General features: G+C 41.1%; 1 protein-coding gene across 17 annotated transcripts in view; it reads right to left on the reverse strand.

The window, feature by feature from the left end:
• Positions 1-7074: 7074 nt before the first annotated feature.
• PAAF1 (proteasomal ATPase associated factor 1) overlaps positions 7075-17607 on the reverse strand; it is a 43789-nt gene continuing 33256 nt past the window's right edge. For 15 of the 17 annotated variants that reach the window (XM_070274419.1, XM_023645761.2, XM_070274422.1 and 12 more), the window contains 3 exons: positions 16340-16422; positions 10521-10603; positions 7075-8889 (listed from right to left, as the gene is read on the reverse strand). In XM_070274419.1, the coding sequence (XP_070130520.1) occupies positions 8812-8889; positions 10521-10603; positions 16340-16422 (244 nt within the window). In that variant the 3' untranslated portion in view covers positions 7075-8811. Of the gene's footprint in view, positions 8890-10520; positions 10604-14292; positions 14338-16339; positions 16423-17607 lie in introns of all 17 variants that reach the window. The other 2 variants (XR_011441063.1, XM_023645753.2) reach the window with 2 other exon arrangements.

Genomic DNA, 17607 nt, shown 5'->3' on the forward strand with positions numbered 1-17607 from the left:
CTGCTCATCCTCCTCCACCATGGTCTTGCTTTGGCTTTCATCTTTCAGCAAGGCCACTACAACATCCTCACTGTCCTGCTTGCTTCGTCTCTACCCTGCCAAGACCACACTGCACACCGCCCAGAGTTGATGCACTACAGCACTTGTACTGCTCAGACTAACCCTCCTCTCTCACATTCACCTAAGCTGCCACCTCACCCGTCCCACCACACCCACCACCGACGCTGGCTTCAACCAAACTCCTACTTGGTTTCTTCCCCCATGAAATAGCTTATATGCACAAAAGAACAGCATTAGAACATTCCTTATTGAAGGAATGTTGCCTCTGTGTGCCCCTCCCTAACTGTTTATTCTCCTCTTGCTTTTCTTTATTGTTTTACTATTGTGCACACATCCAGTGGTGTACTGGTAGGTATTTAACAACTAGCTCACCAGAAAGAAAAAAATAGCCCTGATTTGTAGCATTTGCCAATTTCTCCCAAGCTGGTACAAGCCAGCTCCAGGACACCACGGCATGTATCCCTAACAACATACTTATCTTTTCATGTTTTTGAACTTTACATAAATGGTATCGCTTATGCAAACGGCACGCCTTTGTGTGTGTGTGACCTATTTTCAAGGAGGCTGTATAGCATTCTCTGCTGATGCTGAACATCCGGGTATGTGTCAACTCTGCGAGGTGAGGTCACACAGTTTTCTGACGCGGTTATTCTAATTTATGTGGTCAGAACAGCACTGTGGGAGAGTTCCTTTCTGCTCCACATCCTCACCAATTCTTGATGTCAAGTTTTTAAATACTTGCCAATATAGGCGTTAAATAGCATCTCATTGTGGATTTTAGTTTGCATTTCTTGGTTGAGCATCTTTTCGTGGTTATTGGCCATTTGTTTTTCCTCATTGTGAAATGTCTATTTAGGTTTTTTGCCCATTTTTCTGCTGGGCTATCCTTTTTTAAAAATATTGATTTTTGACTCGTTATGTTTTCTTTTACGTTCTTTGTATAAAATACAAATCCCTTTCACTTTTTTAGCGTTTTTTAAAAATGGGATCAAATTTATCAATCTTTTCCCTTTTGGTTATACTTTTTGTGTCTAGTGTAAGAAATATTCCCTATGCAAGGTCATAAAGATCTTCCCCTAAATGTTCTTCCAAAAGTCCACTTCACTTTTAAATCTTTAATCCACCTAGAACTTCTTTTTTCTTGTATATCGTACAAGGTAGGTATCATTTTTTCTTTTAGATTCCCCACTGTCTCAGAACCATTTAACAGTCCATCGTTTCCCCACCAATCTGTACTGACTGCTGTGGTATAGATAAAGTGTCCACATATGCATGGCTTCAATCTGGACTCTTGTTCCTTTGGCCTATGCCTGGGCCAGTACCACACTATCCCCCTTCCTCTCCACCTCTTAGGGAGTATCTTCTCTAAGTACTGCTCTTTCACTCAGTCTTTCACTCCTCCCGAATGGGAACATGTTCTTAAGAAAGGATCTAATAGCAATCACGTGGGGAAAGAGGAGGGCTGCATTTTAACCTCGTCTCTATTGTGGACGGAAAAGCTTGGTCCCCTGATGGTGTTTCAGATGCCAGCGACTGAGATATGTAAGAACTTTCCTGGGTCTTCTGAAACTACACTGTTACAGAGAGGGCCTGCCTTAAAGTAGTTCTTTCACAGTATTTGACGCAAAGGGTCTACTTTAGGTATATTTGGAGAAGGTAAAACACACTTTAGGAGTTGGGCCAAAGGACAGAGAAATCAATTAAAGAACTAGGAAGGAAAGGATCTGGGTGAGTTGAGTGGTCAGAAAGTGACCAAATGTTGATGCTGCTGCGCTCACTCGCCATCTGTGTGACCTGCGCAAGTTTACTTAATGGCCCCAAGTGTAAGTTTCCTTGAGTAAACGAGATTATTAACATGAACTCCACCACAGAGTTGGTGTGAAAATACTAGATAAAATTATACAAAAGCATGTATCTCAGAGAAGATGCTCTCTCCACACTGAGGCAGTAGAGTCAGAGGCCAAGTTCCGAATCCTGTCCGTTAGCTACTAGTTTTATGTCCTTAAACAATGATTTCTTTTTTTTTTCCTAAAGATTGGCACCTAGGCTAACAACTGTTGCTAATCTTCCTTTTTTTTTTTTTTAAGGATTGGCACCTGGGCTAACAACTGTTGCCAATCTTTTTTTTTTCTGATTTCCCGCCGCCCCCCCCCCCCCCCCCCGCCCCCATACATAGTTGTATATCTTAGTTGAAGGTCCGTCTAGTTGTGGGATGTGGGACGCCACCTCAACGTGGCCTGACGAGTGGTGCCATGCCTGCACCCAGGATCCGAACCCTGGGCCGCCGCAGCAGAGCGCACGAACTTAACCACTTGGCCATGGAGCCGGCCCCCTAAACAATGATTTCTTAGCCACAGTTGCCTGGTTGTAAAATGAAAATGTGGAATTACTCTTTTTATTTTTTGCATTTCTGAGCTTTCTTGTGGATTTTGTGTTTATTTAACTACTGAAATTGAGCATCTTTTCATGTGTACTGGTTATTTGTTTTACTCTTTTTTGTTGTTTTCTTTTGGTTTTTTTTTTTTAAGTTTTTTACTTTTTTATTTATTTTTTCTTCTCCCTAAAGCCCCCCAGTACATAGTTGTATATTCTAGTTATAGGTCCTTCTGGCTCTGCTATGTGGGACACTGGCTCAGCATGGCCTGACAAGCAGCCCAAGGTCCACGGCCAGGATCTTAACTGGCGAAACCTCAGGCCCCTGAAGTGGAGCACATGAACTCACCCACTCAGCCACGGGCCAGCCCCCTGTTTCACTCTTATCAGAAAAAAATGCTATTAAAAATTAAACCCAGAGGGTTGGAGGAAGGCCTTGCCCAGCCTGGGACTGTGAATGGAGGGGAAGAAGGAGACTCTGCGGGTGCCATGTGTGCAGGGGCTGCAGAGAAAGCGGAGGAGACGGCCTGCGTGGTTGGCGGATCGGTTACTCATAGAGGTATTAAGCAAATAAGTGAATATATTGAGAACTAGGAAAGACAAGCTTCTCCTTGTTGGAGAAAGGAGGCATATATGTAGAAGGCTAGAATAAACCCTGTGCAGTTGGATTGGAATTGCAGACATCAGTGTGAACTCATGATTTTTAATGTATATATGGAATGATGGATGTAGAAATAGAGAGGTATGTATGTATTGTCCACTGATAGGGCCTAGAAACAATAATATGCCAGCAGTAAAGAGCACATTAGTGCCCAGATCTTGGTTTCTGAATACCATTCTCCACTAAAAGGAACCAGGGCTATTTGGACAAATGACTGTTTCCAGGCCTGGGGTGGGAAAGTGGAAGATAAGGCTTGAATATTTGTGGTACCAGAAAATATGGAAGTGCTCAAAGAATGATGGAAACATGTCAAAAGGACATAGGATCCAGCTTGAAGGAGGTCCCACTGGCCCAACTGGGACAATTTAAACATCAAAATAAATTAGTAATAATGGCTTATGATCTACAGAGTATGAATTCATGAGTAGTCCATACTAATATATCTATGATGAATGAACAAGTGAATGAATAAATACTTGGAGAAGGGGAAGTTCTACCTTATAGTAAGAATGCCAATTATAAATGTAAAAAGAATGATGGGATTAGAAAACCACCATTTGGCAATTATCATAGAACAACTGATTCAGAGAAATCATCCAGGATGCTAAAACTAGTTGGTGGAAGTTTTATGAGGAATAGGATATTTATATAGTTTCAAAGTAGCTCCCCACAAAAAAACTTACTAACTTTGCTGTGGAGAAACCTGGTAGACATCATGTTACCAATTTAACATCACCTGACTATAATAAAAAAGATGGACAAAAAGAAGTGTTGGCAAGGACACGAAGAAATCAGAACCCTTATACACTGCTAGTGAGAATGAAAGGTGGGCAGCCACTTTGGAAAACAGTTGGCAGTCTCTCAAAACATTAAACATAGAGTTACCGTACGACCAAGCAGCTCCATTGCTAAGTCTATACCCAAGAGAACTAAGACTTATGTTCACACAAAAACTTGTACATGAATGTTCGTAGAAGCATTATTCATAATAGCTAAAAAGTGGAAACAACCCAAATGTCCATCAATTGATGAATGGATTAAAAAACTTGGCATATCCATACAATGGTGTATTACTCAGGATTCTCCAGAGAAACATAGTCAACAGGATGGGTGTGTGTATATAAAGAGAGAGATTTATTTTAAGGAATTGGCACAATTCCTTATGTACCACAATTATGGAGGCCTGAAGAGTCCAAAGTCACAGGGTAGGCCTGCAGGCTGGGGACCCAGGGAAGAGTCGCAGTTCAAGTCCAAAGGCAACCCTCTGACGCAATCCCTTCTTGCTTGGGGGAGGTCAGTCTTTTTCTATGAAGGCCTTCAACTCACTGGATGAGGCCCACTCACATTACGGAGGGTAATCTGCTTTACTCCAAATCCACCGATGTAAACGTTAATCTTGTCCAAAAAACACCTTCACAGAAACATCAGAATGTTTGACCAAATATCTGGGCACCATGGCCCAGCCAAGTTGACACATAAAATTAACCATCACGAGTGTAATGTTGCTTGGAAACAAAAAGAAATTAAGTACTGATGCATGCCACAACATGGAAGAACCTTGAAAACATTATGCTAAGTGAAAGAAAAGATTATGCTAAGTCAAAGAAGCCAGACACAAAAGGCCACATATTGTATGATTCCATTCACATGAAATGTCCAGAACAGGCAAATCTAGAGAGAGAGAGTTGATTAGAGGTTTCCAGGGCTGGAGGGATGGGGAGTGACTGCTGAAAAGTATGTTTGTTTTTGGGGTGATGAAATGTTCTGGAATTAGTGGTGATGGCTGGACTACCTTGTGAATATGCTAAAAGCCACGAAATTGTATACTTTAAAAGGGTGAATTTTATGGTTTGTGAATTATATCTCCAAAAAAACCTTAACATTACCAGTAATAGGACAAAAAATATATCATAAGGCTCTTAGCATATATCATATGCAGCTCTTAGGACAGAGAATCACTTTTGGGGTATTCTTGCCAAAATGATAACCTGAATCTAACCATGAGGAAACATCAGACAAACCCAAACTAAGGGTTCTTCTACAAACTGGCCTATATTCCAAAAACATCACATTTATGAAAGACAAGGAAAAACTGAGGAACTACTCCAGACAGAAGGTAAATAAATGCCATATGTCATCCTAGATTAGGTCCTGGACCACAGCGGAAAGAGTGATTATAAAGGACATTGTCGGAGCAACTGGTGAAACTTGAATGGGCTCTGCAGATTGGATGATAGTACGGGTCAGTGCTGGTTTCCTTGTTTCACAGATGAACTGTGGTTACGCAGCAGTGTTCTTGGTTTTAGCAAGTGCATAGTGAAGTGTTTAAAGGTAAAAGGACATAACATTTGTATATTACTCTCAACTGATTCAGAAAAAATATATATAGCATATTTAACCTGTGTAATATATATATATATGTGAGATAAATATATACAGAGAGAGAGAGGGAGTGGGGGGGAGAGAGAGAGAATGATAAAGCAAACATAATAAAAAGTTAACAACTGGGAGATCTGTATGGGGTATACCAGAATCCTTTGTACTATTCTTGCAACTTTTGTGCAAGTTTGAAATGATTTCAAAATAAAAAGTAAATTAGAAAAAATATATATATATCCACAAAGAGACTTGTTCAAGAAAAAGAACAGGGGCCGGCCTGGTGGCGCAGCAGTTAAGTTCGCACGTTCGGCTTTGGAGGCCCAGGGTTCGCCGGTTTGGAGCCTGGGTGCGGACATGGCACCACTTGGCAAGCCATGCCGTGGCAGGTGTCCCACATATAAAGTAGAGGAAGATGGGCACGGATGTTAGCCCAGGGCCAGTCTTCCTCAGCAAAAAGAGGAAGATTGGCGGCAGATGTTAGCTCAGGGCTAATCTTCCTCAAAGAAAAAGAAAAAGATCACTTACTTCACAAGGCTACTGTGAGGACTGTGCCTGGCACAGAGTGCATGCTCAATAGCTGATGCCACTGCCAGCTCTTCAGGGCTGAGAAACAGACACACTTCTCACAAGGAGTCACAAGGGGGCATCTGAAAGCCAGGAAACAAGGTCCAGCAGAGAGCTTCACTGGGCTTGTAGCGCTGCAGATGGGGCTTGGCCACACTTCTTTACCCAGAATGCAATCCTCAACCCAAAAGAACAAAAACCTTTGCTGCAAACCGAGGATTATTCCATCCATAGTAGACAAGGCCTTGGGGCACCTGAGAGCTGGCCTCTGCTCTTTCTGTTTGGGTCCGGATTTCAGGGTGGCTGTGAAGTGTCACTGCATCCATCACAACCAGGATAGCAACTCTGGAGATCTGTGAAAATGGGCTCGTGAAGGTGACGGCAGTGGAGAAGAGCAAGTCCTGGCACGGGAACGCTGAGACACGCTTATGTGAAGTCAGCCATATCCTCCCTCATCCTGCTTTCTTTTTTTTTTTTCTTTTTCTAAAGATTTTATTTTTCCTTTTTCTCTCCAAAGCCCCCCAGTACATAGTTGTATATTTTAGTTGTGGGTCCTTCTAGTTGTGGCATGTGGGATGCTGCCTCAGCATGGCTTGACGAGCCGTGCCATGTCCGTGCCCAGGATCCAAACCAGCGAAACCCTGGGCCGCCAAAGCAGAGCCAGCGAACTTAACCACTCGGCCACGGGGCTGGCCCCATCATCCTGTTTACTTAATCTGACTTCTTAGGGTTTCCCTGTGGACCTCCTAGGATTCCAAATTTTCTGAACTTTGGAATATGCCCCTTCCAGTTTACCTAACCCTGTCACAAATCACTCCTTAAATGAAACTGCTCTAGTCCCAGAGGTCTCATGACCACATGGTGTAGTGGAAGAAGGCAGACTGAGTAAGGTCCAAATCAGGGCTCTGGTACTTAATTTCTCGAGCCTCAGTTTCCTTATCTGTAAAACAGGAATAATATCATTTCCTTTTTAAGAGTGTTGTGAGGATTAAATATATATATACAGTACCTAGAACAGAGTAGATACTAATAGATACTCAAGGAATTGTAGTGCTTTATTTTCACAATTTGGTTTCGGCATAAGCAACAAGTAGGAAAAAATGGGAATTTAATTTATTTTATTTTATTTTTTGCTGAGGAAGATTTGCCCTGAGTTAACATCTGCTGCAATCTTCCTCTTTTTGTATGTGAGCTGTCACCACAGCATGGCCACTGACAGACGAATGGTATAGGTCTGCACCCAGGAACTGAACCTGGGCCGCCAAAGCACAGTGTGCCGAACTTAACCACTAGGCCACTGGGGCTGGCCCAAAAATGGGATTTAAAGTTATGATAAACTGTACAAGTTTCTGCTCTCTAAGACTCTTGGCAAATCTCTTCATCTCTTTTGAGTCTCACTACCTGCATGTCACAGTTAGTTATAAAGATTACGTGAGACTATACCTTTAAGAACCCTGTGAACCATACTATTACCCCAGCCAAGAATGACTTTCTTCCCTTAAATAAATCCAGATCTTAGCCTACATGGCCCAGCTCAAGTGTTGCATCCTCTAAGAAACCTTTTCTCTAATAGTCTCTAAAAATGTAAATGATAAGGTATTCACACTCTGAAAATTGATAAAAAGAATGAGAAAGGTCTGAGATGGGAAGAACTCAGAGATACTAAGAGATAATAAAGCGTGGAATACATACAGTATGATTCCATTTTTATGTTTAGGGAAAAAAAGAGGTGACCACGTCATACCCTTGCTTAAAACGATTTCATGGTTCCCCACTGCCAACCAAGTGAAGTTCAAACTCCTGAGCTGGCATTCAAGCCCCTGTGCTGTTTGGACCCTGCCAACCTCTCCAGCCTCATCTCCTATAAACCAGCCTCTGAGCCCTGGGTTCCATCTGTGACTAAGGTGCTCTCCACCATCTCTTCCTCTAGGTCTCAAACCTCAGCGTGCATCAGAATCACCTGGAAGCCTTGTTAAAAATACTGACTGTGAGCCCCACCAATAGAATTTCTGACTTAGGTCTGAGGTGGGACCCCAAAATTTCTACTTCTAACAAGCTCCTGTGTGATACTGCTGCAGCTCTTCCAGGGACTGCACTTTGACAGCCACTGCCTTTCCAATGATATGATTCCACTTCATCACCTGTATACAGGCCAACCAACCACGTCAGTTTGCCTGGGACTGAAAGTCTCGTGTAACAGAAAACCCTTCAGTCCAGGGAAAATTGGCTGGTTACTCTAACTGTATAAGAATCTTTCCCAGGTTGCTGCTTATGGGCTATTTGCTGCTACTCTCAGGCAGTCCTTCTCTATGGCCAGGCAAACAGGAAGTGCCTGAGAAAGGAGTTCCATCAGCTTGACTGACTTTTTGCTGGAGTAAGAGTATTTAACAAAGTTTTTCAAATTCAGATTCCTCCAAACATATTCTCTTTATTTCCTTCAGAGAACAGGCTTTAGTCCTCTGGTCCCTGTAAATATTTAACACAATTGGTGTGAGATCGCATTGTAAGCATCTGTATTTGCCCTGTGTTGCGGGGTAAGTTTATACAAGAAGTTGGGGCAAATGCAGTGAGCACATGTGAGCTTCTTACTCATTCAAAGTAGGTCTTGTCAGGGAATGATGGTTCCACATGGGCCGATGTAGCTGCCTTTCTGCGACTTCCAAAGGAAGCCCAAGACAACCAAGGGCCCTGATCCTTGGGAAGGACTGATGCTGTTTCTGCTCATTGTTGGTCAGGGTCAATCTTCATTAACTGGGACTCCTCTTTCCAGGGGGTCAGAGGTCAGAGAGCTGATAGCGTCGCACAAGACCATCTCGACAGCAGGTATAGATCTGCTTTTCCCACGTGGCTACCTAGAATACAAGAGTTTGCAGCTCAAAGGAGGCCTGGGATTCTTCCATTTTAAAAAGAAAGAGCATTCTCATCGACCTCCACTAGTATAAGGAAGTCTGAAAAGCTTTAGCGACTCCAAAGACAAGAGAAGAATTACATCCATGATATGTATTTAAAAAATGACCGGCCAGAGTCAAGGGCACTTATGACTACAGAACAGAGAAACTAATTGCCTAAGCAGAGAGCAAACCATTAGTGTTGTACATGGTTTAGTGCAGAGGGTCTGTACCTGGGGAGGAGATGGTCCATAGATACGCCTGAGTATCTCTGAAACTCATAAAATTGTATGCAAAGAAGTTCTCAATATGTGCCCTTTTTTTTGAGAAGGATTTCACTGACTTCCCAAAGAAGTCTGAGAATCAAAGAAGATTAAGAACCATGAATTTAGTAGAAGGAGCTTGAATTCTGGAGTTAGCTTAATCTCAGGTTTGCTAATATGTAATCTGTACGACCTAGGGCAATTTTCTCAACCCCTAAGGGTCTCAGTTTCCTCATTTGCAAAATGAAAATAATATGTTAAAATTCACAATATAGAACACTAAGCAAGAATTTTAAAAAATGAAGTGGATCTGTATGCATTTGTCTGGGAAGAGCTCCGAGACATTAAGTAAAAAAAAAAAAGAAAGTCATAGGGCAATAAATATAGAATGATCCCAATTACGTACAAACTAAAGATAAAACTATATTATTTACATAAATATATAAACAAAAGATGTAAGTGCAAATTCTCCAAAAACAATCTTGAAAAATATATGCCAATGGGGCCGGCCCGGTGGCGCAGCGGTTAAGTTCACACGTTCTGCTACTTGGCAGCCCAGGGTTCGCCGGTTGGGATCCCGGGTGCGGACATGGCACTGCTTGGCACACCATGCTCTGGTAGGCATCTCATGTATAAAGGAGAGGAAGATGGGCACGATGTTAGCTCAGGGCCAGTCTTCCTCAGCAAAAAGAGGAGGATTGGCAGAAGTTAGCTCAGGGCTAATCTTCAAAAAAAGAAAAATATATGCCAAACTATTAATGCTAGTTACTTCTAGAAAGAAGAATGAAACTGAAAAGGTCTTTAATGGGACTTTTAAGTCTCTATTATTCTATATTGTTTGAATTTTTATAGGTATGTATTGTATAACGTTTTTAAAAATATAAGAAAAAATAGGAATAATAATACCTATACTTCAATGAATGAGTTCAATGATTAAATGAGATAATATATGTAAAACAACATCTGATCAATAAATACTATTTCCCTTTTCCCCTCTAATAAAATGAGATAATCAATCTCGAACTAGAAATAATAATAATGATGGCTAATAATCATAGAATCTTTTAAATTTACAAAGAGCTTTCCTATGCATTATCTCACTATAATCTTCATTTTAAGATAAATTGACAGATGGGGGGTGAGGTTATTTTTTAAGTTTCTAGAGGCAGTAAGTGATGAAGTCACTTCTGATTCAAAATTATGATTTCCTTCTATCCCACTCATAAGTATCTGATCACCCCTAAGACCACAAAGTAGCCAGATTCAGTCCGTTCAAAAGTCCTAGATCCCAGGTGAGAATCGCCTAGGCCTGGTCTCCTCTCAGGCGTGTACCTTGTACACGGGGTCACAGTCAGCCCCAGTGAGCTCAATGACATAGTCTAAGTCTTGCTGGACAATGAAACAGCTTCCATCACCTAAAAGGCAGAAAGAAAATTTAGATAATTGAAGAGAAAGCTGCATGCAGAGGAATTAAAAAACTATTTTAGTTTATTTCTGTACATCACTAGCCTAAAGAAGATTGTCCTGAGACCCAGAACAGCAAACAGGTCTCATTATGTAGGCCAAATACGAGGCCCTGTAGTGGCTGCCTAGAATGCTGGGCTGGAGAGGGTTTGAAGGTTAAGTGCAAGCTCGGTGGGAAGAAAGGTTGTCTTTAGCCAAGGGCACAGACCAAGCAACTTCAGGTTTATATATCTGTTTGCAAACTTATCCTAGGAAATTATTTTTAACAGGGAATTCACCTATATAAATGTTTTCTTTAAGAAAAATCTATGCTCCCAAATTATTCTTCAATCTATAAACTTGAGCATATATATTAGGCAAAGGAGGAAAGTTAGACCAAGAAAATAAAAACCCATCTAATTTCTAAACTTAATTTTCTCAGAAGAGCATGAACAAATGAAACTTGAGATCATCTATAAACTGCTGACTAAGGTGATTTTTGTTGTTGTTGTTATTTTACTTAATATAAAAGTAATACATGCTAGGGACTGCCCGGTGGTGCAGTGGTTAAGTTCGCACGTTCCACTTCGGAGGCCCAGGGTTCGCCAGTTTGGATCCCGGGTGCGGATATGGCATCGCTTGGCAAGCCATGCTGTGGTAGGCATCCCACATATAAAGTAGAGGAGGAAGGGCACAGATGTTAGCTCAGGGCCAGTCTTCCTCAGCAAAAAGAGGAGGATTGGCAGCAGTTAGCTCAGGGCTAATCTTCCTCAAAAAAAAAAAAGTAGTACATGCTCATTGAAGAAAACTTTAAAAATAAACAGAGAAGTAAAAAATCACCCATAATCTACCACAAAGATAATTACTGTTAACATTTTAATGTACTTTCCCAATCTTTTTTGTGCAAATTTTTATTTTACATGGTTGAGAGCATAACCGCATAAAAGAAGATTTTTATGCATAAAGTTTTTTCTGTATTAAGATTATAACTTTGTATAAAATCCTGAAAAAGAATCAAAAGATATTAATTAACCTTCTCAAACTTTTTGGAAATCTAAAAAACTGCTTTCCAAAATTATCTGTCAATCAATTTTATTTTATCTGTTAATCAATCTATCCTCCAACCAGCAGCATACAGGAGGACATTATCCTTCCTTGCACTATTAATATTAAAAATAATCTTTTCCAAAAAAGAATATTTATCTTTTAAAGATATAGAAATACTGACAGATAAAATAATATGATGTTTTTGATATATTTCAAAATATGATAAAGGCTGGGGATTATAAAGGAATGGGTAAAACATGATGAAAGAAGATTAGCCATAAATTAGTAATAGTTGAAGCTAGATGATGGGTGCACCAGGTTTATTTCTCTATCTTTGTATCGGTTTACCAAGTTCTATAATAAAGTTTAAAAAATTGTTTAATCTGGCAATTTCAATCTCCTCTCTAGTAAATCAAAGAGTTCAAAAGGACCTCAAAGATCATCTACCTCCACCTTCTAACTAGTACAGAATTCCCTCTACAGCACCTGGCAGCGTAGCCAACCAGCCTATGCTTGTCCATCCCCAGAGTTAGTGGTGCTCACTACCTCAATGCCAGCTTCTTTCTTACAAAACAGATGGCTTTTCCTTATACAGTCGCACATCGCTTAACAACAGGGTATGTTCTGAAAAATGCGTTGTTAGGTGGTTTTGTCGTTGTGCAAACATCATAGAGTGTACTTTCACAAACCTAGATGGTATGGCCTACCACACACCTAGGCTCTATGGTACTAATCTCATGGGACCACCATGGTATACGCAGTCGGTCGACTGAAACATCGCTATGCAGCACATGACTGTATTGAACTGAAATGTGGCTCCTGATAACTTTCTTTTATTGATCTTAGTTTTGTCCTCTGAAAACAGAGTTATAATTTTACTCTCTTTGCCTTTTTGTTTGTTTTGTTTTGTTTGTTTGTTTTTGAGGAAGATTAGCCCTGAGCTAACATCTGCTGCCAATCCTCCTCTTTTTGCTGAGGAAGACTGGCCCTGAGCTAACATCCATGCCCATCCTCCCCTACTTTATATGTGGGACGCCTACTACAGCATGGCTTGCCAAGCAGTGTCATGTCCGCACCCAGGATCCGAACTGACGAACCATGGGCTGCCGAAGCAGAATGTGTGAACTTAACTGCTGCACCACCAGGCCAGCCTCTGCCTTTAATAGTAATATACTAATATTAATATAAGATGTTAATAACAGAATTTATGCCTTTCCTTCTTTCCAGCAGAAAAGAGTTACAAACAGTAGAAGGGCCACAAGTTAGCTCTTCTCCACGTTACCTCCACTTTACTCACACATCCCTTTGCAAGGGAGATGTTAATATTCAACAAAATGGCCTAAAGGTAGGACAGAGGAGTTAAGAAATGCAGAAGCCCTGAGTGGCCTACATGTGGTTCTCCAGGATACCAAACTCTCTTACTTCAGAACTGCCACCAAAGCAACAGAAGCTTCCCATGTGCTGCATCATGGCTCTGTGTTTGAAGTTTACATTTCTTGAGTCTCAAAATCTCATTTTAAGCCAGAGTGGGAAACCAACCATAATCTTTTTTCAGTTTCTCATTGTTATTACTTCAGCAAAAAAAAAGTGACATCTATTATTGAGTTTCTTTTCTCTCCTCTCAAAAAAGTATGATTACCATAGGTCTTCTTCTGCACTCAAGTTTCTATATGCAAATCTTATCTACTTGATAAGTCCCAGCTCTATTCCCATTCCCTCTAGGAAGCCATTTCTAACACCCCATACAGTAAACACTTTCTCCATCAATCTCCTGTAACGTTTATTATTCCTTTGATACTTCAACATATCTTGCCCTGTAGCATAATTCTACTTTTTGCGGCTCTGTGCCTTGTCACTGGATCATGATGATAAGGAATATGTTTTAGGAAGGCTTATAGGGCAAGGGGTAGTAACAAGAGTAAGAAGAAACTTATCATTTATAAAATGTCTACTTTATGTCGATTACTTTACATATTTTATCTCTAAGAAAATTGAGACTTAGAAAAGCAGAGTGGCTTACCAAAGGTCATAGGACTATTAGATTAAACCATATAAATCTGCCATTTTAAATCAAAATGGTCATATATTAGGAATTTCATATGGTTGAATCTAATAGTAAGTGGTGGAGTAAGGATTTAAACTCATTGATTAGGTTGTCAGTTTGGATCCAAAATCTAGGCTTTTTCTACATAACGCTGCTGCCCAATAAAACAAGGGTTAAGTAGGAGTCAGGGCTAGAGCTATGGATTCCAATCATTAACAGCTAAAACCATGAGAACAGTCAGTCCTTGAGGAAGAATGGAGAGGAAAAAGTAGAAGGACAAAGGCTGAACTCAGGAAATAGCTCTGTTTTACGGATGGCAACAATAATAGGAATAGCAAAAGGATTCAAGCTCAACAATTTGAGAAGCTACAGTATACCATGAATCAGGCTAGGCACTTATAAACATAGGCTATTGAAACCAAGGAAAGGAGAAGTAACTGGAGAAAGAGAATAACCAGGAGATTAATTAGTATCAACAGAGTAAAAGGAGCTAACAATTTTAAGAAGCAAATAACAGTAACAGAATTAATTGCCATTAAGAGTCACGGAAGATGAAAAATATGTACTCACTCATTCAACAAACATTTGTTTAGATTCTTCAGTCCTGTGCAAGAGCTGGGGATACAGAAATGAAGAAGATGTGGTAGCTGCCTTCAAGAAAACTTAGGGACTAGTAGACAAGACAGGGCTGTATACTTAAAAGGCCACTGGATGTAGCAAGAAGCTCATCACCGGTGGCCTTCAAGGGCAGTTTGAGCAGAGGGATGGGGAAGGAGCCCAGACTGCAGAGATCTCAAGGGAAGAATGTGGCATGGCAGCAAAGGGAATCAAAGAAAAAGGATCACAGTGAATGGCAGCAGCAGCGTCAAGGGAAGCTGTCACAAGCTTATGCCAGCTGTTCTCCTGTTAAGGTTCTATAAAGCATCACCAAACTGATGCCAAGACATGGGGAAGAAAGAGAGATTAAGAGAGAGTGAGTGCAGAGAGCTAGAAGATTAGGTCTACAGATTCCTGATTGCTCTTTGCTATGGTCCGGAAATCCTGAAGGAGAAGGGCTAGGGGAACAAGGCGCCAGTTCCGACAGGGATGAAGGCTATCGACTTGTATCAGAGAGCTGGCCATGGAAATCCAGACACTGCTAGCTCCCTACTCATCTATTTCCTTGCCCTTCTCCTAACTGATGGAATCCCAAATAGTCTCCAGTAACTGGTGACACAGGGGGTGAATCCTGATTAACCCAACCCAATTATGGTGATTCCATTCCCTTTGTTGGTTACTGCTTAGGCAGGAGCATGTATTATAATTCTGGTCAATGAGGTATGACAGTAAGTCTGCTGTGCTACTCCTGAGGAAATTTTCCTCATTCATAGAAAGGATAGCAGTATCCACTGCTACGTGAGGATAAGAGCTGCTGCAGCTATCTTGTGCTGTGACCATGAGGGAACAAGCTTGAAGACAAAAGCCAGCATGCTAGGGAGGAGAGCATCAAAGGATGGAAAAAAGCTGGGTCCTTGATTTTACTTCTTTTTCCTTGCTAAAGCTTTTATTTATTTCTTTATTGTTATTATTTGTTTCTGCTGGAAAAGATTCGCCCTGAGCTAACATTTGTTGTCAATCTTCCTTTTTTTCCTCCCTCCCCAAAGCCCCAGTACATAGTTGTATATTCTAGTTGTAAGTCCTTTTAGTTCGTCTATGTGAGCCACCACCACAGCATGGCTACTGACAGATGAGTGGTGTTGTTCCATGCCCAAAACAGCCAAAATATCCTAACTCCCACACTGAAATACTCAGGTAAGGTGGTCCCTCCAGGTCGTCCAGTCCAGTCCTCTTCACTTACATCATTCCTGTGAGGACTCACAGTGTCCCTTAATGGGCACCTTGTTCCATGCATTTCCCCCAACTCCACTCCCAAACTCCATTCCAAATATTTTGTCCTGGCTACACCAAGGTACTCACTTTAGCTAGACTACATATGTAAAGCATCACACACAGTATCTACCCCATAGTAGGCACCTAGTAAATGATAGATCCCTTCTTTTTGCCCCTCTACCCTCATCTAAGACTTTGCACACACTATGACTTTGGCCTTCAATGTTCGTCTTTACAAAACAGTCATTGGCTTATATGTTACCTAGTCCATGAAGATGTCCCTGTAGCATTCCTACCACTAGAGTTAGCTTTACTCCATGTTCTCATATAGTTTTCTGCTGCAATACTTATCAAACTGTACTTAATCACATGTCTATATGCCTGTCTGCCTCACTAACAGCTCATTTAGGGCAGAGACTGTAACTGATTCATTATTGAATCCTCAACATTTTGCAATAAAGGCCAATACATTTACTCTACCAATGTTTATTGAGCACCAACCATATAGTGGGCACTGAGCTAAATGCTGGGGTTGACACAATGAAAAAGGCACAGTCATTACTCTCAAGGAGCCTAGACTGGAGGGGGACATAGACAATTACACTTTCCACATAGTGTTTATACAATATACAATATACCAAAGAATCACGGAGGTCCATACCCCTAGCCCAGCTATAGACCAGACACTTAAATCCATGTTTAATTGAACTACATGGAACCATCTCTCTTAAATGGCCCCTAAACCCACCTTGGCTAGCAATGAATCCGTCTCTGAAACTCAGCAAGGACAGAACTGGTGCTCCTGATCTGTGCATGACTTGCACTGGAGTCCTAGGATTCAGGGTAAAAGGAGCAATTTTACTTTTTTTTTCTTCAAAAGCAACACTAAACTATATTCAACATATAGTACTTAGCATATAAAAGCAAACAGGACAAATGTGGACAGAGATTAGACCCTTATACGGTTTCTTTCCCGGCAAGATCTTTAAATAGTAGATTAAGGCAATTCAAAATCACCTTGGAGTTGGGACCAGCCCCGTGGCTGAGTGGTTAAGTTCGTGTGCTCCACTTCAGCCGCCCAGGGTTTCACTGGTTCGGAACACGGGTGCAGACCTAGTGCCACTCATCAAGCCACGGTGAGGCGGCACCCCACGTAGCAGAACTAGAAGGACCTACAACTACAATATACAACTATGTACTGGGGGGCTTTGGGTAGAAGAAGAAGAAAAAAAATGATCGGCAACAGATGTTAGCTCAGCGCCAAGCTTTAAAAAAAAATAGTAAAATTACCTTGGAGTGAATCTAAACGTGTCATTGAACTGAATGAACTAAGTCACTACCAATATTTCCAGTTTTATGGGAACGTCTGGCAAGCTTTTAAGATACCAATGTTAATAATACGTTAATCTTTTTTACTTATAGACAGAATTAAGACAGTTATGAAATATTAAAATTGTCAGGACTCTGTAAAACGAAAAGAAAGATGAGTGAGAATTAATTTAAAAATATGTAAGAGTGATTTTATTTTTTTGGTGAGGAAGATTCACCCTGAGCTAACATCCATTGCCCATCTTCCTCTTTTTTTTGCTTGAGGAAGACTAGCCTTGAGCTAATATCCATGGCAATCTTCCTCTATTTTGTATGCAGGATGCCTCCACAGCATGGGTGATGAGTAGAGTAGGTCCATGCCCAAGATCCGAACCCGCAAACCTGGGCTGCAGAAGCGGAATGCATGGAACTTTAACACTCAGCCATGGGGCCAGCCAAATCACCCAAGGGTGATTTTACAATAGGGGCCAGAGATTCCCTATCTCCATGGAGGCAAAAACAAGTACAAAAGTAAAGAAACAGATTATAGAAGAAAAGGCACAAGCTAGTCACTCTGTAGCTGGAATTTCTTCACTGCTCTTGGAACAAAGTCGAAACTCCTGAGAGCAGTCTGAAAGTTCTTTCTAAGCAAACTCCTGTTTTCCTGTCTGGGATCACTTCTCCCCACTGCCCCGCCCGAAGGGTATA

This window comes from Equus caballus, chromosome 7 (assembly GCF_041296265.1).
Source record: "Equus caballus isolate H_3958 breed thoroughbred chromosome 7, TB-T2T, whole genome shotgun sequence".
Classification (NCBI taxonomy): Eukaryota; Metazoa; Chordata; class Mammalia; order Perissodactyla; family Equidae; genus Equus; species Equus caballus.